Raw genomic sequence first — 27,529 nt, forward strand, 5'->3', positions numbered from 1 at the left:
TTTGTTTATATATATATATATATATTTTTTTTTTTTTCTTTTTTTTGTTGGGGGGGGGGGTGATCAGCCTGGATGAAGTGCTAAGTTACCTGACGACCATTCATTACGAAATAATCTCAGACGTTTATCATTAGTTTAATTATAACTTTTGATTTTGAATTTTTGAATTGTAATTCAAAAGTTATTTTTTCACTTCAAGTTAAAAAATATTTTGATAAAAAAAACTAGTTTATAAGGTCACTCCGTGTAATGGCTGAAATCATGTAACATAAAATTATTTGATATCATTGTTAAACTCGGTTAAGTTTAAAATTAAATTTCCACAGTGGAAATTGTTTTAAAATGTTTTGTTCAACTTGATGAGTTTAAAAACAATTCGAATAACTAGTAAAAAATATTATTTGATTTTTAAAAAAAATATTCAAAACAATCTTTTTTTAATATTGAAATGACAAGATATTGATTTTTTAACCCAAAAAACATATGCATATAGTCTCCAAGGGGTATAGCATGGTGGCAAAGAGCTGGAGATCTGCATAGCAGGTCTCGAGTTCGAGTCAGGGCGTGCACCTCTTGTAAGAGCCTGGGATAACCGGGGTTTTACTCACTCACCTAGACCCATAAAGTGCGCTTTCCGGGGGATGGGGTTTCCTTGAATAAAAAAAAAAAAACATATGCATGTAACATAAAATTATTTGATATCATTATTACACTTAGCACAACATATCAGCCTTGAATCCTTCTGACTCTAGTTTAAAATTAAACTATGTGAGAATTGTTCTAACATGTTCCATTTAATTTGGTGAGTCTAAAGACAATCCGAATAACTAGTAAAAAACATGGTTTGATTTTTTAAAAAAATATTCAAGATAAATTTTTTTTAATATTAAGATAACAACATATTGAATTTTTAACTTAAAAAACATATGCATGTAACATAAAATTATTTGACATCATTATTAAACTCGGCCCAACATGTCAACCTTGAAATCTTCTAACTTAAATTTAAAATTAAACTATGTGAAAGTTGTTCTAATGTGTTCCATTCAACTTGATAAATCTAAAGACAATCTGAACTACTAATAAAAAACATGGTTTGATTTTTTAAGAAAATATTTAAGATAATTTTTTTTAATATTGAGATAATAACATATTGGATCGATCTGGGTTTTCCAGCTCAACCTATTAAATTTATGACTTGGGTAATAGATTCCATTAGATTTAAGAACTTTATTTTTTTAACTATTTCTTACTTGATTATACAATAAAAAAATAGATACTTGTAAAATTAACACTAAATTTATTTGAAATTATAAAAACAAAAAAATATAAAAAAATTCAAAAAAAAAAAAAAACAGAAAACAAAAGGAGAAAATGTTAAAAAAAGAGAGAGTAGAAAATGCAAAAGAAAAGGAAGAAGCAGCCGGCACCTCCTTCACTGTTAGAGGTGGCACCCCAAGTTTTTTAGAATAAGGTAATGCATCAAGTCAAATTTTTTTAACTTGGAATGTGGAATAAATTATAATTCATAAAAGTTAAAAAATAATAAAAAGTTAATTAAATTAGAATTTTGGCTCGATTTTATAATCAATGTAAAAAATTATTTCTAATTAAACATACTTATAAGTTTTATTTGATTCAAAAATATAGTAACGAACAACTTAAATTAATATATAAAAATCATATTCATATTAGTCTAAATCATAGTTTACTCTCTTTTTAAATGCATGAAATTCCATATTTTGATTTTTTATATCTTCAGGCCTTTTGATGTAGATATTGGGTTACAACCTTGTTTAACCTTTCATTGACCTTATATAAGAAAAGGAAGCAACGAAAAATTTTCTGACATCCCCATGGAAGAAACCCTAAAACCCCAATTCCTTAGAATCCACGCTTTCCATCCCCTTACTCAGAGTTTCCCAGAACTCCACCGCTCAATGTCCTGGCGTGGCCGTGGTTACGGTGGGCGTTTCCATTTAGGCAGGTTACCTCAGAACCAAAAGCCCCCTTCATTCTTTACCCAAATGATGATATCATCTTATCAAACCTGCCAAATATTCCTTTTGAAATAGATTCCAAGAAACAAGAGGTAGTACAACAAAAATTTCTGGTTCGTAAAGATGTCAGATTTACAGAATTTTGGAAAAGTTCTCCATATTATCTGCAAGAAAACACAATATTGAATGCCATCGAAAAGGCATTTCAAAACCAAAGGTTTTCTTATAGGTTTCGATTCTTCTGTGTTTTAAAAGTGTTTTTGAAAAAAATTAATTTTTTTATTAACTTTAAATTAATATGTTTTTAGTGTTTTCAAATCATTTTAATGTACTAATATCAAAAATAATTTTTAAAAAATAAAAAAATATTATTCACATATATTTTAACACAAAAAATTATTTTAAAACAATCATAATTACACTCACAAACAAGCTCAAAATCATCCAAGAAAAATCGGCTTTCAGATTGCCTGAAGCTCCAGAAAAGTAATTTTACTCAAGAACTACTTGTGGGAATGAAAAGGAAAGGTCGAAAGGAGGTTAAGTGGGATTTTAAGAAGGGGGATAAAATGTTTAAGGATTGGAAGAAAAACGAAACCAAAAGTGGAGACTTTGAAGAGAATGATAGCGATGACGAGGAGGAGGATAAGAAGAAGAAGAAGAAGGTAGAGGAAGAAAGTGAAGAACAAGATGACGAGCACGATGGTGACGGGGATGAATCACAATTAGTGATTTGGTTAGAAAGTCGGGCATGATATAAGTTAATATTATTAGTAAAACAGTTGATTAGTTGGCTATTTCAATTTTCAGAGGGATGGATTATTTTATGTTAACATATTAAAAGTGCAACTTGTGTTTATTACCTATTTTAATGAATTGACAAAGGATTTTACTCTTGTTCATGTGAAGTTTTCGATATCGTGTAATGTTGATCTGTTGCTTAAATTTGCAATAAAATCAACTGTTTATAGAAATCGCAAGTTAGCTTGTTGTCTACTACTATGTGGTGTACCGTTCAGACACTCTTTTTTATAGTTGTGGTCTGCGAAAATTTGTCCGAGTTTCAGAGTGGAACTTCTTGAATTATCATCTCCCAATGCAGTGTGAACCTGTAATTACAGAACAAAATGTTATTAGATGTTCTTTCCCAGAAAGATAAATATAGAACTTAGCTCGATTTTTTCCTGGTTTGATAATTAGTAAATCATATCGTCGGCATTCATAATACAACTACTCTTACATTACTAATGTGGTGGTTTATTAAAATCAGGAGCATGTTGTAGGGAATTTCGACCGGTGATGTACTGATATTTGCTCATAGGAGGCTAAGCACACTGACACAATATTTAACGTGGTTTGGCAAACCGCCTACATCCACGGGAGAAGCCATTTGATTATATAGGGAGAGAACAAGATTTACAACAATAAAGAAGGAGGAATTATTCCCTCTTTAGCAACTCTCAACCTCACTCTATTTCTCTCTTCTCAGTGCTGCAATGGCAGCTACTGCTGGCTGCCTTGGCAGCCCACTTTCTTCTACATTTCTCTCATATTTGGCTCTACTTTCACTCTCACAACTCCCTCACTTTGCTCTCTAAAATCATGCCTCTTTTATAGGCATCAATGGCAGCTCCTCTTGCTCCTTTGTCAGCAATGGTGGTTGCCAAACTTACCAAACTTTGACAATGGACAATGGTTGTTGGCTGCCACCAACAACCCACCATTGTAGCCTCCTTCTTTGACTCTCACATGGCAGCCATCTTCTTTGACATAGGCAGCCACATAATTGGCAACATACCTAACAATCACCCCCTTTGCCATTCATGTGGGGCAATTGTCCGCTTGCTTCTTCAGCACAAGCTTGCATCTTGCAACTCTTCCAAGCTTACCATTCTGAGAGCAACTGTGGCCAAGTTTACAGGTACTTTCAATCACCAGAGTCAACCAAGCACCCTTTTGCTCACTCCAAAGGATCACTTTAACCAGATGGTTTGTCATATCTCATCTGAAGAGTGTTTAACGTTTGTCTCTGGAACAACATTCCCCATCGAGCGTATCAACCATGCTCGGTTCGGAATGATTCATCAAGCCTCACACCAAGGCTTACAACACCCCCTCAAACGGATATTCCAAGTGCGACAGTCATTAAGTATTTCAATGTGATCACAAGCTCACCACTCTTCCAAGAGTCTACTCATCCAGGAGTTGCGTCTGCCCTCTGTTCCACCTCAGGAACCACGCCTTACTTCTCCGTGAGTCTCTCGCTCTTAGTCGTAAGAGTCCAGGTAGCTCTCCACCTTTAACCATGGGGGCAGCCCATTAAAGGTTGATCCATATCTATCTCCATACTCTGAGTATTACAATGCCATTACCGAGCTCACCACCTTGACAAGAGTCAACTAGTTCTCGAAACCTGCGCATGCCCTCTGCTCATTCATAGCAGTCGCGTCTTAATGCTCCACAAGTCACCCACTTATTGTTCAAGGCAAATGTCTTCTAGCTCATTGATCTTTAGCATGGGGGCAATATCCATGAAAGTCAATCCTGCATTTGTCTTCATACTCATTATAACCACTTCATTGGCTATACACTTGTCCACTCATATCTAGCCATCACATCGGCTCTGGGGCGTTCTGAATTGGGGCTTCTATCCTGGCCCTCACACCTTCTCCTCAGGTGTCTCCGCTCGTCGTCATGTGACGGTCTAAATCTGGGGCTCCTATTATGGCCCACACACCTTTTTTTGAGGTGTCTTCGCTCGTCGTCATGCGGCGGTCTAAATCTGGGGCTCCTATCATGGCCCACACACCTTCTTCTGAGGTGTCTCCGCTCGTCGTCATGCGGCAGTTTGAATCTGGGCTCACATCGTGGCCCACACCTTCCTCTGAGGTGTCTCCGCCCGTTGTCATGCGGCGGTCTGAAATGGGCTCACATTATAGCCCTCACACCATCCATCCGAGGTGTTTCTGCTCGTCATGAGACGACCTGAACATGGACTCATATCAAGGTCCTCACACCTTTCATCTGAGGTGTCTCCTCCTGTCATCATGAGACGACCTGATTTTGGACTCATATCATGGTCCTCACACCTTCTGTCTAAGGTGTCTTCGCTTGTCGTCATCAGACGGTCTAAACATGGACTCATATCATGGTCCTCACACCTTTCATCTGAGGTGTCCCCGTTTGTCGTCATGAGACGGTCTGATCTTGGACTCATACCATGGTCCTCACACCTTCTATCTGAGGTGTCTCTGCCTGTCGTCATGGGGCGGTCTGAACCAAGTCTCTAATCTTGGCCCACACACCTTCCATCTGAGGTGTCTATACTCGTCATCATGAGATGGCCACATCCTCCTTCATAGGGGATGTCTCTAGTGACTCCAAGATTCTCTACCACCATGTGGACTTGGGAGAGATCACTACCACTGATCACATAGAAAGAGAAAGTTGTGGTGCACTCTTCACAGTTTTCCATCTCATTTTCTATGTTTGGAGCTTCTATCCCTTTCTGCTTGATAGCTCCACCCACACCAACTCTCTTTGGTGTCTTCGCCTTTCATCATAGGCGGTCGCACCCCCTTAATTCGGTGTTTCTGCAACAACTCATCTTTCCATCCTTGCATGCATTGGAAAGGTCCTCATTTGTTGCTTTTATCAAGAGCACAAGAGACTTCTTGTTGTACAACTTTTTACACAGTCTCTGCTCTAAGCTTCATCTAGGAACTCTTTTTCTCCTTGCACCTATTGTCTCTTTACAATACCTCATTGGATCCTACGGGTACTCCTGCACAATCTCCGTGTGCTCTCGTGCAATTCCGGTGCTCCAGATTTCTCCCTATTCTTTGCTTTTATGTTTGACAGCAGCTCATCCTGTCACAACATTTATCCAAGTCAAAATAGGGTGCCAATCTTTATCCCCTTGTGTATTTCTCTTCCATTATCAGGGTCTTCATTAATTCTCCCTTCGAGAAATCACAGTCACCAAATCTAACTTCTTTGGAGAAATCACCACTCCATCAGATCCTTGATCATACGGAAGCCAACTGTTCCTTTATGCCGTCATCGTGCTAGTTTTCAACAGTTTCATTACAAACTGTTACATATACAAAAATAGTATTGTGTGAATGATCCTTCAACTAAGCAAGTTCCTAGGAAAGATTTGGAGGGGTCACACTGGTCCCGCTTAAAACCCAATCTCCTAGACGTTCTTCTTGGAACGTATCTATCCACCGTACTGCCTTTTTGTATATACAACCATTTGCTAGCTTTGTTGCGGCTTTTCTTTACAAGTGATCTGGGGTATCCCGGTTTTATACCTGATTTCTCAACATCTGGCGAGACTACCAGTGCTTAGATTCGTCAAGATTGGTCTTCATCATTTTCCACTCTCCACCTCAAATCGTCCACATGATCGGGTGTCTAGAGTGTCCCAATTTTGCCTTCCATCAAGGCAATTAAGTTTTCCCACTTAATAGTTTAGCACACATAATTGGGCAAATGTGTGTACCTTCTTCTTCTTCATCTCCATCGACCACCATGATGACCTTCAGATTCCTCCTGATCGGGTAATCTCTCTTTAATAATTCACCACCGCCATTTTTGGTCTCGAATCTCAACGATCGGACCATACCATTGCATCCAGAATGATCAAATTAGCTGGAAACATGTCTTGAATCGTCCAAATCGCACATCAGACGGATACAATTTGATCAAAACAATTTTGGCCTGATCAACGGCTCAGATTCAATCTCAGATCCGGTTGCACGTAGGATCAGCTACACTGGATCCTATCCCTCGGCTCAGCTCGGCTCGTGGCTCATGACATGGCAGGTGAGTCCCCCTATGCTGACATGTCTGTTGACTAGTCAATGCTTTGCTGACTGTGTATGCTGATGTCATCCTTGCATCATGTTGATGTCATCCTTTGCATGGCATTGTTCATGGCAACGTCACTGTTCATGCGTACTGTTCACATGGGTCGGGTCAACTCATCCGGGTGAAGAAGACGCGTGGCACGCGTGGGCAGACACCTTGCCGGAGAGTGATGAAGAGCGCGACCATGTCCGACGTCCGATTTTGACGCGGTTTTCACCAGTGGCTTCGTCTCTTCCTCCTCTACATAGTGGGATGGTCAAAACACCATTTTGACAACTTTCATTTTTGAGCAAAAAATCAAACACCACTTAAACCATATGCTCTGATACCAATTGTAGGGAATTCCGACCGGTGATGTACTGATATTTGCTCATAGGAGGCTAAGCACACTGACACAATATTTAACGTGGTTTGGCAAACCGCCTACATCCACGGGAGAAGCCATTTGATTATATAGGGAGAGAACAAGATTTACAACAATAGAGAAGGAGGAATTATTCCCTCTTTAACAACTCTCAACCTCACTCTATTTCTCTCTTCTCAGTGCTGCAATGGCAGCTACTGCTGGCTGCCTTGGCAGCCCACTTTCTTCTACATTTCTCTCATATTTGGCTCTACTTTCACTCTCACAACTCCCTCACTTTGCTCTCTAAAATCATGCCTCTTTTATAGGCATCAATGGCAGCTCCTCTTGCTCCTTTGTCAGCAATGGTGGTTGCCAAACTTACCAAACTTTGACAATGGACAATGGTTGTTGGCTGCCACCAACAACCCACCATTGTAGCCTCCTTCTTTGACTCTCACATGGCAGCCATCTTCTTTGACATAGGCAGCCACATAATTGGCAACATACCTAACACATGTCGCTCTAGAAGTTTAGAAAAATCATCATGTAGTTTAAGCTCCTTGTGTTTCTTGTGGCCAAGTTATCAGGGCTACCTGTATAAGGGCAAACTGTTCGTTGCTAATGCACCTGTGATACTAGGGTGATAGTGGGGATTCCTTGGTCAGTTTTAAGTTTCTAAATTCTTGCTGTTATAAATTTACAGTTTTGTCTATCTCTGAGGTTGCACTGCCCTTCTGTTTTGAGTTGGGGTGCCCGCATCTTCGAAGTGTCGTCTCATTGGTCTCTCTTTTATTACAATGGTGCTGGTGCTGCTGCTGCTAATGTTGATGTTGATGCATTCTATCATTCTATAATGCTGATACTTGTGTTAGTTATGATGCAATTCTACCTGAAACTATGTTGCCGCAGCTTTCTTTGAAGTTGCTACTCTCTTCTGTAATTCTGTTTTTGAAATTCTAATCGGCATTTGCTTTTGCTGTTTTCTTTTTCCAGCTCGAACATTGTAAGGGCACTGGTCTTCGATTTGTTGGTTTTAGACTGCTATTAAATCTTGCAATTTGTTCCTGGAATCCTGTTGCCAAGGAGCCTTGCCAATGATTATTATAACCCAATGACGGGTTATTGGAGATAGTTATAATGTCGACAATCCACTCATGAGAGATCATTATTTGATTTGTAGCCACCTAAGAGTCATTACAGAACCATTTGCATATCAATTTCAAAACACTTTCTTTTGTAAATCACTTTCTACTATGTTCTTGCAAAAAAATTGATCATTCAAAGACATTACATATAAGCAAATCAAATTAAACATGTTAAGTTTTTTATCTGCTTTTAAAAAATATAATTCATATAATAAAATAAAAATACACGGCTAAGAAAAAAATATTTATTTTGTTTTAAAAATAATAGTGTATGAAGATTTACTTATCTCGCATCTTAAACAATTAAAATTTCAGTTTAAAGAACCTATCCACAGGCATATATATGTGAAAGTCCCTCCAATATACAATTATGATAATCTATTCCACTACAAGATTTAACAGTTTTACCAACGGAATTTTTCCATCGGCGTAAGACACATATTTCATCGGTAATTAATTTACCGACGAAATCCCCAACGGATAATTTTCGTCGGTGAATATTTTATCAGTAATTTTTTATCCGTTGGTAATAATATTACCGACGGATTTACTAGCGAAACAGACGTGTCGGTAAAAATATTTTTTATTATCGATGGATTTGCTGATGGAAATTTCCATCGGTAAATCCGTCGGTAATTATTTAAAAACATTTTAAAAAAATCATTTTATAAAATTATAAAATAATTAAATTAACATAAATCAACATTATATAATATATACTCAAAATGCTTGGAAAAAAGAATAAGAAAATCAACTCAAACAAATTTGCAACAAATAAATAAAACAAAAAAATTAATTCAACTAAAAAAATTCATATGAAACAAATGAAGTTGCAATTGCTAAAAATTTAAAAATCCTATAAATAAATCAACTAAAAATTTATCTCATATAAAAAAAAAGAAAATCTCACAACAAAATTTATACAATTATTAAGAACAAAATCAGTTTAAAATTAAATAAAAAAATTATAGTGAAAAAAATCATGAAAAAATAAAAAAAAAGAAAAATCTTACCTTAATATACTTGCAAGTAGTAGAAGAAGAAGAAGTAGAAGTAATAGTAGAAGAAGAAGAAATAATGAGTCTGTCTTTTGTGAAATAAGCGGATTCAGATTTTTTATTGGGGCGCGTTACTAATGGATAATTGAATATTAATATTTTTTAATTATTCCGTCGGTAATATCTAATTTAAATTTTTAATTTTGTATAAATTTTTTAGAAACTGTCAAAAATTACCGATGATTTTTCAATCCGTCGGTGATTCCGTCTGTAATATTTAAATGAAAATTTTAAATCAATTGAATTTTTTCAGAAAACCTCCAAAACACGCTGATGAATTTTCAATCCGTCAGTGATTTTGTCCGTAAAGTAAAATAATTAACAGTGCAATGGGAAGATGAACAGTTCTGGAGCTCTCTGGAAAATACCGACGGAAAATTCCGTCGGCAATTCCCTTTGTAATTGACATGATGAACAATGTTTACAGTTTATCAACGGATTGACTGATGGAATTTATTCCGTTGGTAAAAAATGACATGTCATCATTTTTTTTTGCTTTGTTTTAATTTTTTTTTCCCACGGTAATTTCCTTGGTATATACCGAGGGAATATTTCCGTTGGTAAAATTCCTCGGAAATTTACCGATAAAAATATTCTCTCGGTAGTTCCGTTTGTATTTATTGATTTTCTGGTAATGTTCACTATAAATTGTCTACTAAAATGATCATAACTCCTTCTCAAAAGCTTGGAATTTCATTTTGCTTTTTAGATTGTAAAATATGCTTAATTATATTTTCTTCTATATATTATTCACCTATTAATTCCTTTTTATATAAACCCCAGATCATTGGTAAGCGTTGTTGCTAGACAACATGCACATGCTTTACTATTATAAACTACATGAAATATGCTTTTTCTACATATAAAATCTGGGTAAAACACTACTTATATTAAATATAGTTCTTTAGTTAATCAAAAGCCTTTATCAAATACCTAAACTAATAACTTCTAATTTTTATACCCAATTGTAACCTAATATTTTCAACCATTAAACAACCATCAAACCCTTTTAATCCATAATACAATATCATAATCTTTCATATTCATTATATTTCATCATTCATACAAATACGATTTACATCTCCTTAACTTTATGCATCTTTCATAAAAAAAAAGATATTTAATCAATTCATAATTTTTCTAAATAAATTCATATTTCTTAGCTTAAAATCAAGAAAATATAATGAAACTTCAATCATTCAAGGTAAATCTGCTTCAATCATTTTCTCTATACCTATTAAAGCAAAAATAACTCTTAAAATTTATCTTTTCTAAATTAACATGAAGTTTTTAAAACTATGGTGAATGAACTATAGGGTTCCATCTTTTCTTATATGGATATAGTATTATATGGGCTTCTTTTTTATATAGTTCAAGATAAAATTATATGGAAATATGGTCCTTATAAGGTGTTACAAGTTTTGCTGTCATATTACAATAAAACTTATATCTCGATTTGATTGCAAAAAACATCCATGTTTAAAAATTATAACTTTACTTGGGGAAGATTTAAACGGATGTTGGTGTAATGGATAAAAAGGAAAAAACCGTAAAACAATGATTACCAAACATCATATACTCTGCTTGTGAAATTCAAACCATTAATTTAAATAATAATAGCCAATTTTTACTTCTATAAATTAATAGGTGGTTATATTTTTTTAAAAAAATTGATAGCTTTCTTTTATTAAAAAAACCAAATAATTGATTAGATCAATATTTTAAATTTCATAAATATACATCGGGAAGAAAGTTGGTATATGAATAACTATATAAAATCAAGAAAATCAATAGAGCAATTTAAACTTAAAAAAAATATTATAAAACAAACAAATCATACAAAAACCTCACATGAGTATACATGATTGATTGAGGACGAAGAGTGCAACTATTGCATCAGTTTGTGTTTGTTTGAGTGAGACTGTTGATTTAAACTTTGATATATTTTGCCTTCAGGTGATTCCTTAGGGGAAAATGGTGGGGGTAAAGATACCATTATTTTATCCATGCAAGTTAAGTGGGCTTAAAGCCCATTCCATTATCACCTAATAAATTCTCCAATACAGGCCCTTCTGGGTCCACACAAATTAACAAAGCCCACGTGTGATTCCACCAGCACCCGATGGTGCACGTGTGAACGAAGAGCTGACCAGTGACCAGACATGTTATTCGTGTGAGGGACCCACTTTCTTAGTTCTAGTGCCGTATGCCTAACGAAAAGTCTTTGTACTGATAGTACTTTCAGATCCGGTGACCATAATACGTGTCCAGATAATATTGGTACACTTCAAATGAAAAAAAGAAAAAACATTTTCTTAATATTTACAGTGCAATATTTATTTGCCACGTTTACCGGCTTAGATGGATTCGGTCACAGAAGAATAAAAGGACGGCAATAATTTAATCCCGCCGTCCTATATGTACGGCATATACGTACGTTTTAACCTCTGTAGACAGTCGCCGGTAATCTTTGTTTGAAGATTAAATACAGTCCCACGCGCTTTGCTTTTATCAACGACTTTCGGTAAGTTGGTAAAACCACCAGCGTGGTCCATGTCTTGTTGTGACGTTTTCAACAAAAGCTATTAATTTTAGAAAGAAAGAAAAAACAAAAGGCCTTACATTTCTTCCTTATATATAACAAACTTATTTTTAATATAAATTCATTTTCAATCACATATGTTAACTATTTTTTTCCAATTATAGTTTTATGAGTTGATCGGTACTTGATTAAAAAAGATAGGATGGAAATTGACTAAGTAAAACCTGACTATATAATGAATTAATATGTTGCACGGCCAACTCGGTTAAGATATAATTTGAATTTTTAAAAAAAAAAAATTAAAAAAATTAAAATTATTTGAATTTATAAATTATTATACTTGATTAGATGCTAAATCATTTAACTTGTTAACAGTTTATATATCGGGTTTAATAAATTTGATTACAATAAGCTCTCGACCTAAACAAATATTTATTCATGTTTGTTTGTTGGAAAGTAGTTTTTTCTTGGAAAGTAAATTCCGAGAAAGTGAATTATTTTTTGATGTTTGGTAGTGTAATGAAAAATAAATTAGAAAATACTTTTCAGTGTTTGATTATATAATGAAAAATAACTTATTTATGTTTTAATTTTTTCAAGTTTATTGAAATAACGAGGAACAAATCCTGCAAATTAAAAAATTGAATGAAAATGAAATTGAAAAAAAATATGATTTCATAAATTATCTCAAATAAAATAAATAATAATCAAAATAATAGAGATCAAATCTAAAAAATAAAAAAATTGAAAGATGAAGAAATAAAAATAAAAATAATTAAAATTTCATAAATTATTTCAAATAAAATAAATAATAATTAAAAGAATGAGAACCAAATTTGATAGATAAAAAATTTCAATTAAAAAATGATTTGGGAAAGCAAATAACAATTATAAAAATAAAGATCAAAGTTAATATAAAAATTAAATTTTAAGGGATGAAATTGAAAAAAAAAATCAAAATAAAATAGATATAGCAATCAAAAGTTTGAGGACCAAATTTGATATAATCAGTAAATAATATGATATTTCTAAATTTTTCATAACTTCAGAAAAGTGTTTTCCATCCAAAATAAAAGGAAAATGCTTACTTGTAAACTAAGCTAAATTTTTGATAAACTAAAAAATATTTTTTTATTAATCAAATTTTTTAATGATAAATAAATACATAAAAATTAAAAAAAAATTAAAAAAATCATTTTACAGGAACAAATACAGCCTTAAATGTGCTTTTGACCGAAGAAAGTAAAATAAAAATGAACTGCTATTATGAAATTTCGGGGCAGTGATTGACACGGTCTAGGCAACGCGTTTTATCAAACCTACCAACAAAAAGAAAAAACAATAGGGAAGCCAGTTCGATAACGGTTGCCACACGGCGTTTTTTTCATGTCTCCCTCCTAAAACGACAAGTACAACACATGCTTTCTCTCCATTTTCACATTTCCTCCTCCTCTCTCTCTTTCTGCTGAAACCCTAAAAAGAAGCTTCAAATTATTTAGTTTGAAATGAATATTTGTAAAAATATATGTGTATTTATAGTTGTTTTAGCTTCAAGCTTTTGTTTTGGATCAGCTAGTGATATAGTTCACCAGGACGACATCGCTCCAAAGCGGCCTGGCTGTGAAAATAATTTCGTTCTGGTAAAGCTTTGAGGAAACATCCCTTACTTCACTTTAATTTTTATCTTCAAATCCTCTCTGTTGATTCTGTTGGGATGGTGAGAAAATTGGAGGAGAGGAAAATGAAGCAAATTGTTAACTTTTAGGCAGCTGATTTTTGCGATGAATTGTTAGTTCAATTTTGATGCTAAGTGGTGGTAACTGCATTAGTTTTGTTTGGATTGACTGAAGTGTTTATAATTTTCTTTTTTATTATTGTTATGATGATTTATGTTTGGTTGCTTAGCAAAGGAGGGAAAGTTGTACGCAGTTGATCGTTCAATTGATTTTTCAAAAAATGAATAGCAGTTGTAGACTTTGAGAGGATATTCGCTTTATATGATTCCCATTTTTTTCCGTTTGAATATTACGAAATAATTGTTCCAAAAATAATTTGAAAATAAAGAATTAATTTTACATTTATCATAGTTTTGTTCTGCTCGTTCGAGGATGGCTTATGCTCCTAACCGCTTCTTTATAATTCTTTTCTTTTAATTGATGGAATCGTTTGTTATCTAAAAAAGAATTAATTTCCATTTAGTTTTTGTTTTTTACTCATTCAATAGTGAATGAGAAATTAAAAATGATTACTTGCATTTGTAAATGTCGTTTGATTTTACCTGTTATTGAATTTTACTTTACAGGTCAAAGTAGCAACTTATATTAATGGCGTAGAAGACAATGAGTATGTTGGTGTTGGTGCTCGTTTTGGCCTCACTTTGGAATCAAAGGAAAAACATGCGAATTTATCTACACTTGCTCTGGCTGACCCCCCTGATTGTTGCAGCAAACCCAGAAATAAGGTTTTTTCTTAACTTCTGTTCTATTTGTAGAGTTTATCTTGCTCAAATTTTAATTAATTGTTCAAAATAGTGTTCATTTATTCATTTTCTTATAATTTGGACTTTCTCGCTGCCGGGTAGCTTTCAGGGGAGGTGATCTTGGCTCACCGAGGTAACTGTAGCTTCACAGCAAAGGCAAATGTTGCCGAAGATGCTGGTGCTTCAGCTATTCTTATCATAAACAACCAGACAGGTATTTGCTTATGACATTTTGTCCGTCCTATGTGTATCAATTCAAAACCCTCTCGATTGACTTGCATACCCACATGCTGCTATGCATTAGATCTCTTGGAGCTCAACGCTAAAATAACTGATCTGTCTAGCTCTTCTTGTTCTGTTTATGTTGATGTATACAAGGGTCACTGATCTCTCTCTCTCAACAGGCATCTATATTCTCATAATTGCTGTTATTCATGTTATTTGTTCATTTGTGCTACTTCCAAAATGCATTTATTTTCTGCGGCTTTGACTCTGTAAAACTAAAACTCTCAGGAGAAACTCCACTTGTATTCTTATTCAATCGGAAATGTCTCTACACAAAATCCTTTTTTTATTCGAAAAAGTAAAACAAATATTTTTAGAACATGCGAGTGTCACCAAAGTAAATTGTTGAACTTAAAATAGTTATGGTTTCTTTACAAACAAAAGTCAATGCTGGTCATGTTTGCATTTTTGGTTTCATGATTTACTCTTGGAACTTTCTTTCTGTAGAACTCTTCAAGATGGTTTGTGAAGTCAATGAAACTGATGTAAAGATTGGCATTGCTGCTGTCATGCTCCCACAAGATGCTGGTGCAAGCTTGGAAAAATATTTGACGAGCAGCTCCACAGGTTTGCATTTCTCAATATTCATTCATTCCCTTATATCAGTAGCACAGTTGGATATGCCTTTTCATTTCTTCAGATGCAATTGTAATTGAATCAGTTGCATCGTTATTAAACCTTAATATGCAAACTTGGCTTTTGTTTGAATGGGGCATTCATTTGTTTGCACTTCCATATGTTCCCTTCCTCAGTTAAAGTGCAGTTATACTCTCCACGACGTCCAGTCGTAGATGTTGCAGAAGTGTTCTTATGGCTTATGGCTGTTGGCACCATTTTATGTGCTTCTTACTGGTCCGCGTGGAGTGCTAGAGAAGCTGCTATAGAGCAGGATAAGCTATTAAAGGTCATTTTGGGCATCTAGACAGATAAATTTTTGCAATTCCTGTCAAGCATAATCCTTGGTGGTTTATATCCCTGGTTTTTTCAAGTGATAAATAATTGACATTGTGCTTGCAGGATGGTTCGGATGAATTTATAGATATGGATGGTGTTCGCTCTAGTGGTATTGTTAACATCAACACAGCATCTGCAATTCTCTTTGTCGTGATTGCTTCATGTTTCTTGGTTATGCTTTACAAGCTTATGTCATACTGGTTTATTGAGGTTCTGGTGGTTCTGTTCTGCATTGGGGGAGTGGAGGTGGGTCAGCTACATTTTGATTCTTAATTTTTTTTTATCGATGTACCTGCCATCTTTATTTATTTTTTTAGACACATAGGCATGCATATGTAAACTTATATGCAAGGATTCTCGATTTTACTTGGAGTTATCCCCTATTTCTAACTTGCTTAAAAGTTTCAGGTTTTTCTAGAAGTTCCAATCACCCTTTTCTAGATCTATGCTACTCTCCTTTTTAAATCTGCATTTTATTCTGAGATCTTATTTATTGAGGTCTAATTAAATTTTGTCATCACACTAGCTTGCTATCGTGATTATTTTTTTACTGGTTTCACATTTCAGTTTATGATTGTCACTGAAAGATAGGTCTAAAGTGGTTGCAAAGGTCTCTTTTCATTGTTCAAGCCTGTAATGTACTGTATTCTACACTATACATTTTTACAGGCATTAGTTCTTTGGAACTTGTGTTGTCGGGACACTTTTTAATCCATGTTTAGGACTAGAATTGATGTATAGTGTTGTCAGAGAAGCAAATTTGATCAAAGGTCTCTAGGATTTCTGATTTGTGAGGCATCAAATTGTAGGAATTAATTAGTTGAAATGTCCAATTGTGTTAATGATAGCAATCTATATGGTTCAGTTATTTCAAACTGATGGAAAGCAATTTAATTTTTCTCAAAGGGGAACCTTGCCTGATATGCCATGAAAAATTATTTTCCATGATGTTTGTCTTATTTCTTTCTCAATCATCAAATAGACAATTTATTGGTGAAACGTGGGGCAAGTCTAAGTGCCTAAGTTTCCATAAATCTTTCAAGCTTTGCTTGAATTTGTTGATTCAGATTGCATCATTCTGAAGTTTTTTTTACTGTGAATGTTGAACCTTGAAATCTCTTCGTGCTTATAGGGCTTGCAAACTTGCTTGGTTGCTTTATTATCATGGTATGTGTATTCTTTTCCCTTTCTGCATTTTAATTCTCAACATAATTGTTTTGTGTTGGAATTTTTATCCGCGTGATAAGAATAAAAGGACAAGAAGCATGACTTCTTCAAACATTTTTTTATTTTCCTCTACTACCTCATTATGTTGGCACTCTATTGGGATTTTGTCTTGTTAGCTGAGCACCTGCATCCTAGCATTCTTATCATTCATTACTATGGACCTGTCTCTTAATTATTTATTATGGGAACTGTATATGAAAAGAAAAATTAAAAGAACTCAGCCAGTCTTGATCTTTCCAGCTCTTGGACTATTTTCTTAAGAGCTCATTTAACTGTACCCCTAATAGTTATGCATGTTGGTTCTAGAAAAATGATTATCTGTGTGACAGCCCTTCAGTGTTAACTTGCCACGGTGTTTACTGTTTCTTGATAAAATTAGTCTGAGGACCATCTATAATCATGGATTTTTTTTTTTTTTAAATGTGGCAATTGCTTTATGCAACACCAAATGTGGCCAAACAAATGACTTTGGGATTTTGTTTTTCCAGTACCTACAGTATAAGAATTATGTTATCCTCTTTCAGCAACATTACTTGTATTTTTTTGTTAGTTACTCTTCCATTCTTGTCTTTTACTACATTTGTTAAATTCCTTTGTTTTTTCAAAGTTCCTGTGGAACATATAACTGACAGCTAACAATTATAGTTTCAGATGGTTTCAACCTGCTGGAGAATCATTTATTAAAGTTCCCTTCTTTGGAGCTGTCTCATATCTGACTTTGGCAGTCTCTCCTTTCTGCATAGCATTTGCTGTTGTTTGGGCAGTTTTCCGCCGTGTCTCCTTTGCTTGGATTGGTCAAGATATCCTTGTAAGACAATTTGTTTTCACTCCCATTCATCTTGCTGCAGTTCTCTTCATGCATACATGGTTTGTGAAGTTCCATGCCCTAGAACACAACCACTAGGCTGCCTATGGTTTTAAATTGCTATCCTATATGGAAAGCATAATGTTTGTTTCCCCTCCCTGAAATAGATACCACCATCATCAAGCCAATAATCTCTCTACTAAATAGTGAGCACAAATAAGTAGAAAAGGTGAATGGGCAATATCTTTAATGTCATGTCTAAATTGTAAAAACTTGATTACAGTACTTGCAATAATATGGTTTAATGGTAACATTCGGAAGCATGTATAGAATTTGTAACTGAATATCTGATTTTACTAGTGAAGCACAAACATGAGTTAGTTAAAGATGTAACGCCTCCATTATTATGGAAGTATTTGCAATAGAATTAGTTTATTTGTCTTTGTACCTTCAAATGTCTAAGGTTCTAATTTGTTTTATCTTTTCCTTTTCACCTTCTCCATATCATTGCAAATTGATTAGAAGAGGCTAACTGATATTTCTCCTTTTTTCTTGCATCAATCAGGGTATTGCTCTGATCATTACTGTTCTTCAGATTGTTCGTGTGCCCAATCTCAAGGTGATCAAAAAGTCATTCTATTAGTTTGTTTTCCCACTGCACAGTTCTGGTGCTACCTTATTTGTTTTCATTGATAGCCTTTTAATGTCATCTAGGTTTGGGTCTGTTCCTGTCATATTGTTATTTGTTGTTCTCATCTCCAGAAACATGCTTTTAATCCTTGTTACATCTAACTCCAGCTTAAAACTATAAATTGCAAGAGGTCATATTCCATAGGAATGGGATATAACATCTTGGCCAAGTTAAAATTCATGATACAAAGAATTTGATGGCATATAAATCAATAACTAATACAAGTACATTATGCTAGAAGATCTTGATGTACTTGATAAATAGTGGTGAACAAATGCATTTTAACTACTATGATTACATTATTCAATATGCTGATTTTGATGCAGTTTCTTTTCTTTTGGTTTAAATAATAATAATAATGGTCAGGTTGGAACAGTTCTTCTAAGTTGTGCCTTTTTGTATGACATCTTCTGGGTTTTTGTTTCCAAATGGTGGTTCAAGGAGAGTGTGATGATAGTGGTAAGTTGTGGTGAGGCCTGCTGAATGATCCTGGTAATGAATGTATATATTAATAGAAAATGCAAATCTTCACGTCTTTCCTCTTCTTACAGGTAGCTCGTGGTGATAAGAGTGGAGAGGATGGTATACCAATGCTACTGAAAATCCCACGGATGTTTGATCCTTGGGGTGGCTATAGCATAATTGGGTTTGGTGACATCATCTTACCAGGATTGCTTGTAGCTTTTTCATTGAGGTTTGAATCTTAATCCATATAACTAACTCAGCTGATGACAATGTCCCTTGATTCCCTTGAAAATGCAAGTATTCCATTTCTCCAGAAGTGACTATCATTGTTGTCAGCATCCTTCTTATCCTGCCTATCTGGTTACCTATAGCAGGCCTGAAATTGATAAGATTTCAGAATGGTATAACCATGATTATGCAGAAACACTCATTCTTTAATTGGAAATTGCCCCTTTCTCTCTCTCTTTTTCCCTCTTAAGTTGTAAGGCCATGAAATTATTGTCAAACAAACCATATTTTGACCAGATGAAAGTGGAATGGGCCCATGAACTATATAAGGCCTATTCTCGTCATAATACTTATGGATGTTTATACTTTGATATGTTTTGACAGACTGGGATTTGATATGATGTTTTAACTACTTGTAAGTTGAGTAGTGCTGGTCATTTTGCAGATATGATTGGCTTGCAAAGAAGAATCTTCGAGCCGGATACTTCTTGTGGGCAATGACTGCTTATGGTTTAGGTATGCCAAAAGCTAAAGTGGATGGACCTGGACACATCACTGTGGTTCATAATATAACTTTTAACATTTTAGTTCATTATGTGTTATTCAAGCATGGAAAGCTGGTAGTTAAAAGCAACTGATAGAAATTATCAAAGGGATGCATATATGAGCCATGTACAAGTATATTTGACCAACTGTGCAAAAGGATTTTAGGAAATTATAGCATGCATTGAACTCTACTTGTGAGGAGGAGATAAAGAAAGACAACATGAAATTTCCATAGCTAATACACACTCATTCATGTGTTGCACACATTAAACTTGGATCATCACCGCTGCTTAATAAGAGCTGCAGCTGCATCATGCAATGATGAAACATATAGAGGCAGTTGCAAACAGTTTTCATGTTTCAAAGGGGATTCAAGAAGTGTGATATAGTTTGGCAACCTTAAATAAAAAAGACAAGATCATATATTTCTGCACTATATACTACCCCAGAGATTAAGGCTACAGCAAGAGATCAAGTTCAATACCCAGCTAAGAATTTGTTGGTGTAAATTCTCCTAGGATGGATCATATAGTTTGAAACTAAGCATGGTTTATAGGAAACAAGTTTCTCTGAAGCAGTACATAAAAAATGAATGTTGCTTTGTGACTGTGACTTTGGGGGTGTTTTATGTTTTTGTAGTTAATGACCGCCATCATCACCATCCACATTTTGTTAATGTGCAGGTCTCCTAATAACATACGCGGCTTTGAACATGATGGATGGGCATGGCCAGCCAGCTTTGCTTTACATTGTTCCATTCACCCTTGGTAAGTACTAAGCAGCAGCAACATAACCATTGGGTGAAGCCCATGGGTAATTCCCCTTTAGTGGAGAGGTTTATAGTTTAAAACAAGTTTCTACAGCACCCCGCTCCAAGTGGAGGTCCAGAAATTACCCATATTACTCTTGGCAAACAATAGTGACAATTGCTTGCAAGCTTTCACTTGGGCCACGCAAGCATTTCCTTTGCATGCAAAAGTGCACCGCCATGGTTTGAAAATATATTTTGGCCAGCTGAAGTTGAAGGACCCTAGGCCATCTCCATGGTACAGGGTGCTTGAGACCATCAAAGCATTTGCTCAAAACTCATCCCTTCCTTGACTAAATCAAGCATTGACATTTATCAATCAAGAATGAGTATTTGAAGTTCAAGGGATAACATGGAGCAAAATGCTTAAATGGTCTAGATCACCCAAAAAAGAAAAAGGAAGAACAAATCAAGCATTGGCCTGTTTTGTGTATGAGAATTACAGAAATGGCCTCCTTAAGTGGTCATTCTTGTTTGTCTACATAATTCGCATGAGATTAATTCTTTAATGGATGCAGGTACGTTTCTGACGCTGGGAAGGCAACGAGGTGATCTCAAAACATTATGGACAATGGGAGAACCTGAAAGGCACTGCCCGCACATCCAATTTCAACCCCCGGGCTCTCAATAATAAAATACAAGCATGTAAACGTGCTGCGCCTCTCTTAGTTGTTCTGGTTTTAGTTTTAGTACACGAAAGGAGCTCGTAAATGTTACCTGTATAAGTTGTAGGAGAGCTTGTAATATTTTTAGCCATTAACCGCCTGGGAACCGAAGTGAGAGTAAAATTAGCTTGACTAATTGCCACCGCTCGGATTAGCAGATGATCTTGTGCCCATATTGTATAATCGAACTACTTTAGTTCCAGCATGGTCTTAATTTCATGACAAGACGCCGCTCTGGGAGTCGCTTCTTCCAGCATGGACTCTACCCCCCCCCCCGGCGTAGCACAGCTTGGTGTAAGAACATGCAAGTCTTGCGATTTGAACGGCATGCCGAATCATTCCTTTTTTTATTTCAGCATGATTTCCACTAAGACACTCGATTCAGCATTTACCGATTAATAGGGGTGTTCCAGAATTAAAAAGTTCAAAGATGCAAGTCATGACCAGAAATTGCTATCATCTGTTTCTTCCATTCCTTTCCCCTATCCCATGTTGTGGTTGCTATTCTACAAATACTCTAAAAAAAGCTTTCAGAAGGCTCCGTGGCACACACCAACCTGTGCTCTATGGTCTATCATCTATGCACACCGCCAAAAAAGCCTAAAGCAATTACAACCATCAAAAATGCCATTCTGAGCAGAGGAATTTCTGCCAAATCATTGAACAGGTATAAATATCTCTTCAAGTTCAGGAGAGAGAGAGAGAGGACGATTCTCAGCTGGGTAAGATGATCAATATTCCTTGACAAATAACATCACAGGCAGTTTCTTTCCATTAACAGACAGCACTACCACCCCACACCAGATAATAACAATTGAGCAGAGCTGGCTCATGGAACAGCTTTTTATTCCTTATCTTAAAGTACAAATGTTGCCCCTACAATCAAATTGCCTCCTAAAAAGCACAGGCAATTCTTTCTATTTTTCCTTTTATGAGAAAAAGAATCAAAAAATAAATAGAAAAAAACTTACATGTGAATTCACATCAATGACAATGCAATCCTCTTTTTGTTGCCGTCAATGCTACCTGCATTAGGATCTGGTCAAAATTGTTCCAGCCATCGGCCGTCCGAGAAAGAATCCATACTGGAATATTCATTTCTGCCCAGGATCTGGTCCTCCCCATCCAAACAAACAAATCATTTAATTAGTCACCGAGGAACATGATGATCATGGTGGCTATAATGGATTAAGGTTCAAGTAATGCTGCTGGCATTGTTTAATAAACATTTTAACAGATAATGCTTTATCTTATCTATCCATTCACAAACTATGGGAGTGGAAATTCACATGGAATACAGTTTGGGTAATACCATTGATTAAGAATTTGAATCCCCGATCCCGCAAATCAAATTACAGGAAGAGGAAGAAACCAAATGCTAGCATTAAAGTAGGCAACTACCAACACACAAAGAATAGGACATTCCAGGGAACAAAATCACCACATGCAAGAGAAACTTTAAGTCACAAGGAAAAAGAGGGCATACTTGCATGTCCTTTCAAGGCACCATTGCCATTAACAGATAAATGTGTGTGTCTCCTCTCTTGACCCAAAGATAGAAGCTCCTGCATCCTTTCAGGCCAATCTGAATTTAGTATTCGAGCAAAATCTTCAACCTCCCTGGGGAAAAAAGATATTATGGAATACCAAACCTGAAAGTACTAATATTCGTATCCTTGTATTATCGAATGCAACAAAATTAGGTCAAGACCATGGTATGGAGGAGAGTGCAAAGAAGAGTGTGATATTCTTTCCAATCCACAGTATTATCAACAGGAAATGACCATATGTGAAAGCTCAACCAGTAACATCATGTGAAATGTTCAAAAGACTTGAATGCTGATATGAAATCCAGAAGCTTCAAAATATAATACATACAAATAATTTGAATGCCCAAATAATTGCCATGGTAAGTTCTCATTGACCAAAAATGAATCACACCATCTTACTTTTAAACAATGCTATTGAAGGCACGAACAAACACTGCTGGAAATGGTCAGTACACGGACCACACAAACAAGTAGGTAATCTTTTAACTTCACATCACAATTGGTCAAGTGTAGAAAATGTGGAAAAAAGGAAAAACTAGCAAACATTATTTACCAAAATAGGAAAAGGGTACCCTGTTTTAAGATTAAACACACACACACACACACGTGTCGTGTGTGTGTGTGAGCATACAGTTTATAAAATACATTAATAATCCATGTCCATGCTCACCTATCAATTTCTTCTTTTAAAGCTGGATCTATCTCATCATCAATATCAACATCATCAAACTCCACTGTAGGTGCAAAAATTTCACCTGCCGCATCTTGTAACTTTAATTTCTCACTAAGACTGGACTGTAATTCGTGATCCACCTCGGCATTATGGCATAGAGAACTAGCAGCGTTTGACTCCTGAGAAATTGTGACAAAAAAGAAGCTTAACTCTTGCTGAACCCCATTACTTTAAAAGATAAAGGATGGGATCAAGGTGGCCGAACCTTTTTATGCATTTCAAAGGCTTCATTTGAAGGGGCACACTTTTGCAGATCTTTTCTTTTTTTGTGCTTCTTTTTATTCTTGGAAGTTTTAATCCCTTTAGAATCTGAGAAGAAAATTTCTGCCCCCAGTAAGGCCTTCAAGAGCATATGAAATATATATATATATATAAAAGACTAAAAGTCACTAAAAACAGACATATAATAATGTATCAAAGGTATTGTTCTGATCATCTAAGCAAACCAAGAAATTTACAACAGCAATTCATCATTTGAAACTTGAAATGCTTTTATATATGCTTGGTAGTCACTAAATTATTTGCATTATCAGGCAGATTATACTGAATCTTTAACAAAAATACAATTCCATACACCAATACTGTGCAACAAAAAAATCCAGAAATAACTAGAAATTATATGAATAACACAGAAGAAGAATCACGTCCAGGTCCCTTTAAGAATATGATCAACCAAGAAAATTACAGCAATGCCAATCCCATAAAACTCAAAAGTTCAATAAGGAGCTGCATTCATTTCTATCAAGGTGTACCACTACATATATCTTTATTACTTAACTCCTGCCAAGCTCTCACACTCCTCTTCACATTTGTTATCGTCCAAATCAGACACCACTAACAAAAATGAAACAACCATCGGAGAACATAAAATTTCTTGCCCTGATTTTCTTGAACCTAGAAGTCTCTACTCATTCTATTCCAAATAGGAGATGAAAGAACAAATTTCTAGATTGAAACATCCATTCTACTTATTTTCTTTTCAAGTAATGCTGTACAAACTACAAACAGATATTTCCTAGTTTTTATACTCTATGATATGGCGTTGTCATATTCACTGGCAGGTTTGGGATTATAATATCAAACCTCAGCATTTACATCATGAAGATAGAAAATGGTTTAGGAATCAGGAGAAAGACCAAGTTACAGTTGAACAACACTTGAGCATACCTCCATCTCCTCCATTGATAAAAGACAAGAGGTCATCAACTGAGCGGTCATCCACATGCTCCTCTTCAGTATCAACATCCTGCAACAAATGGAAGGCCCAACCCAATCACAATCCACAACTAGTAGTTTGATTAGGATTACGACTGATGAAAGTATCAATACTCGAAGGACAAAGTTTGGACAGAAAAGAAAACCTTTAGTTTCTCTCTCTCTTTTAGTTCTTTCCTCTTCTTTGCATACAACCGATTTAAAAGTCGGATCCGTGGATCATCAGTTGTGTTCTTCAAAGGCTCTAGCTTCTCTTCCTGAATCAGTGGGACCAAAGTTAAAATCACAGCGTGTATGAAAAAGTCATGCTACACACAGTTCTCACAAGTACCAGACACCTCTGTTAGATCATCAGGCAAATGAAATATCTCACGTATCTCCTCAGGGGTTTTCCCTTCAATGATTCGGGCAAGTGCGCGACTAGTAAGATCAACCAAAGGCTTTAACTGGAGGCTGTCAGCAGCAGAAGTCAACTCACAAAGCCTCTTTGTGTCCATTCGAACAAACTTCTCATCAAAAGACTTGCGTTCCTATACAAAAAAAAAAAACAAAAGACTAGGGTAAGTTGTGCTACACCTATGCTATTTCATCTTCTAGAACTTTTATGAACTAGCAGCTCCCTGGACATGTAAATGATCAGTTCAAGTTTTCCCATTTAACATGAACTTCTGACATCAACTACTGAGAGCAAGAAACAAATGTAAAGCCAACAAACAGCATATGAGATGCCAGAAATTTGAAGAAACCTTGTTAGAGCGGCCAGCAACTTGATGAAATCTACAGTAATCAAGAATTAGGCTAAGCATGGCAGGACTGACTCGTTGAGGTAGAGATATAGCACAATTCTTAGATGATCCCATTCCCTTTTGTATTACTTCCTGGCATATCATAGGGCAAAACATGGCAACTTCTTGTTCCACTTGCTGAATTGCACCATCCGTGGTCTGTATCCAGATATACGATTTCATCATCTGACAACAGATAGCCGCATAATTTGAGTCTTTTGAATAATTCCTCATTATAACACAGAATAGAGCCGCACAATAAAACAGGGACTTCAAGAAGAAGCTCGAATAAACAAGAGATCATGGATCAACAATATAAAATCTTCTGTTATAGAAAGGGGTTAGAAAATACACAATGCTTTCACTCTCTTGTTTCTAACTTGAATAATATTAGTTGCAAAAGCTTAAAAAAGTAATGAAATGAGTAGGTATTCACCAATTCAGCATTGATCATGCAAAATTTACTACCATCATTCCAAGAATATGTTGCTGCCAAAAGATAACATACAATTTACATCTAAATGGACAGTTAAGGCCTACATTCCACAACTTATAACCAATCAACTCAAACCAAACCATATGCCGTCCTAGCGGAAGGAGATAATTGCACATAAAAAAACAGATATTTTCTCAATAAAATGGCAGAAAACAAGTGCAGATAAAACTAATAAAGGCAGAAATTTAATTAGAATGTTGAAATTCTTTTAAGAAATTAAAAATAATAAGAAAAGCAAAAGGAAACAAACCTCAGGTTTAATAACAGCCATATCAACTTCTGACATTTGACAAACAATATCCAAAAGACGTATCTCCTTGGCTCGCAGTGCGGGGACGACTATAAAAAGCTGCGTTTAAAAGTTTCTAAAAATCTATAAAAACATCCAAGACTCCAGGTCCTCCATCAAATTGGAGAGGGAGAAAGAAAGCTTCAAAGAGAAAAAAAATGACCTATCAGTTCTCAATCTCCAAAGACTGTTAAAATAAAATGCAGCAACATAAAACTAAACCCTAAATTAAAGAATAATAAGCTAACGGTTAATTTATATGCATGTGCATGTAAATTAATGTACCTGAGAGGGGGATGGGAGAGGGAGAGGAGGGGGGGATTTGGCAGTTGGCGGCGAAATCGGAAATGATAATAGTGCGTGCGTGAGGGAGGGAGGGAGGGAGGGAGGGAGAGTGAATGGATTTTAAGTTTTAGGTTTTGAGACAGAGAGATGGAGAGAGAGAGATTAGTTAAGAGAAGATTAAGATTGTGACTGCGAAACTTTGCGATTTGTCTGAGTGAAAGTTGCGCGCCGTGTCGCCGTCTAAGCGTTCGTGTCCGGTAAAACGTCGCCGCACACTCGTTAACCCGTTTTTAGGATTGGTCTTTTATTGAAAAAAAAAATTTTGGTAAGTTTTTTCTTAAAAATCATACAAGTAATGCAGTTGAGCTCGGGATATGGTGAGGAATGGATAGCTGATTTTGCTTGAAATTGAAAAAAACATTTATTCTTTCACGAAAAAAATACAACCTGATTATTGAAAATTGAAGTCACAGACATGATTTACTTTGAAATAAAATCTCTCTCTCTCTCTCTCTCTCTCTCTCTCTCTCTCTCTCTCTGTATATATATATATATATATATATATATATATATATAATAGTAAAACAATAGCAATATATTGGGAATTATGGGATGAGAGATTTATTTTGACACGTATATATAGTTATGTAAATAAAAGATTAATTACTAACTAAGAAGGTTATGTTATTGTGAGGGTTATGAAATAGGATACGTCACTTCGTATTATGTGTTTGCATAAAAAATAAATAGAATAGAATATCGGTGAAGCTCTCAGATTATTATATTTCTTGCAGTATATTTTTTTTCATTTAAATCAGCTAAAAAGCTTATATTGTGATTTTTATTCTTTTATATGAGTTTTAGAATTTAGGTCGATAATCATATTTCATGAATATTTGATTTCGTTATGATTATAATTTAACTTCGACAAGAGTTATATGATTAAAAATAATTATATAATTAACATGGCATTTTTGACAAGATCACCATGCAAAATAATAATATATTAAAATATTTATTAATCTATAACTAGTTGAATTATAAAATAAGATCATCC

General features: G+C 35.1%; 2 protein-coding genes across 4 annotated transcripts; one reads left to right on the top strand and one right to left on the bottom strand.

Annotated features, from left to right (window-relative positions):
* Positions 1-13,333: 13,333 nt before the first annotated feature.
* Positions 13,334-21,490, top strand: LOC118041640 (signal peptide peptidase-like 4). Of its 2 annotated transcripts, none has more exons than XM_073404323.1 (14): positions 13,334-13,606; positions 14,269-14,427; positions 14,548-14,659; positions 15,178-15,289; positions 15,478-15,634; positions 15,748-15,930; positions 16,817-16,851; positions 17,557-17,719; positions 18,282-18,335; positions 18,774-18,866; positions 18,959-19,101; positions 19,546-19,616; positions 20,330-20,413; positions 20,973-21,490. In XM_073404323.1, the coding sequence occupies exons 1-14, from the start codon at positions 13,472-13,474 to the stop codon at positions 21,083-21,085; spliced, it is 1,614 nt and encodes a 537-aa protein (XP_073260424.1). In that variant the 5' UTR covers positions 13,334-13,471; the 3' UTR covers positions 21,086-21,490. The 2 variants fall into 2 exon arrangements, with proteins under 2 accessions (XP_073260424.1, XP_034904982.1); XM_035049091.2 differs by having other exon boundaries at positions 13,336-13,606; positions 15,178-15,297; positions 15,483-15,634.
* Positions 21,491-21,926: 436 nt separating this feature from the next.
* On the bottom strand, positions 21,927-26,820 carry LOC118041641 (SKP1-like protein 21). 2 transcript variants are annotated; one of them, XM_035049092.2, is made up of 10 exons: positions 26,473-26,820; positions 26,149-26,328; positions 25,364-25,588; positions 24,956-25,147; positions 24,764-24,874; positions 24,570-24,648; positions 23,608-23,711; positions 23,340-23,521; positions 22,606-22,739; positions 21,927-22,236 (listed from the first exon to the last, which is right to left on the bottom strand). In XM_035049092.2, exons 2-10 carry the CDS (start codon positions 26,182-26,184, stop codon positions 22,214-22,216), a joined length of 1,086 nt encoding a protein of 361 aa, XP_034904983.1. In that variant the 5' UTR covers positions 26,185-26,328; positions 26,473-26,820; the 3' UTR covers positions 21,927-22,213. The 2 variants fall into 2 exon arrangements, with proteins under 2 accessions (XP_034904983.1, XP_034904984.1); XM_035049093.2 differs by having other exon boundaries at positions 21,927-22,230; positions 26,473-26,805.
* Positions 26,821-27,529: the final 709 nt, after the last annotated feature.

Source organism: Populus alba, chromosome 14 (assembly GCF_005239225.2).
Source record: "Populus alba chromosome 14, ASM523922v2, whole genome shotgun sequence".
NCBI classification, from domain to species: domain Eukaryota; kingdom Viridiplantae; phylum Streptophyta; class Magnoliopsida; order Malpighiales; family Salicaceae; genus Populus; species Populus alba.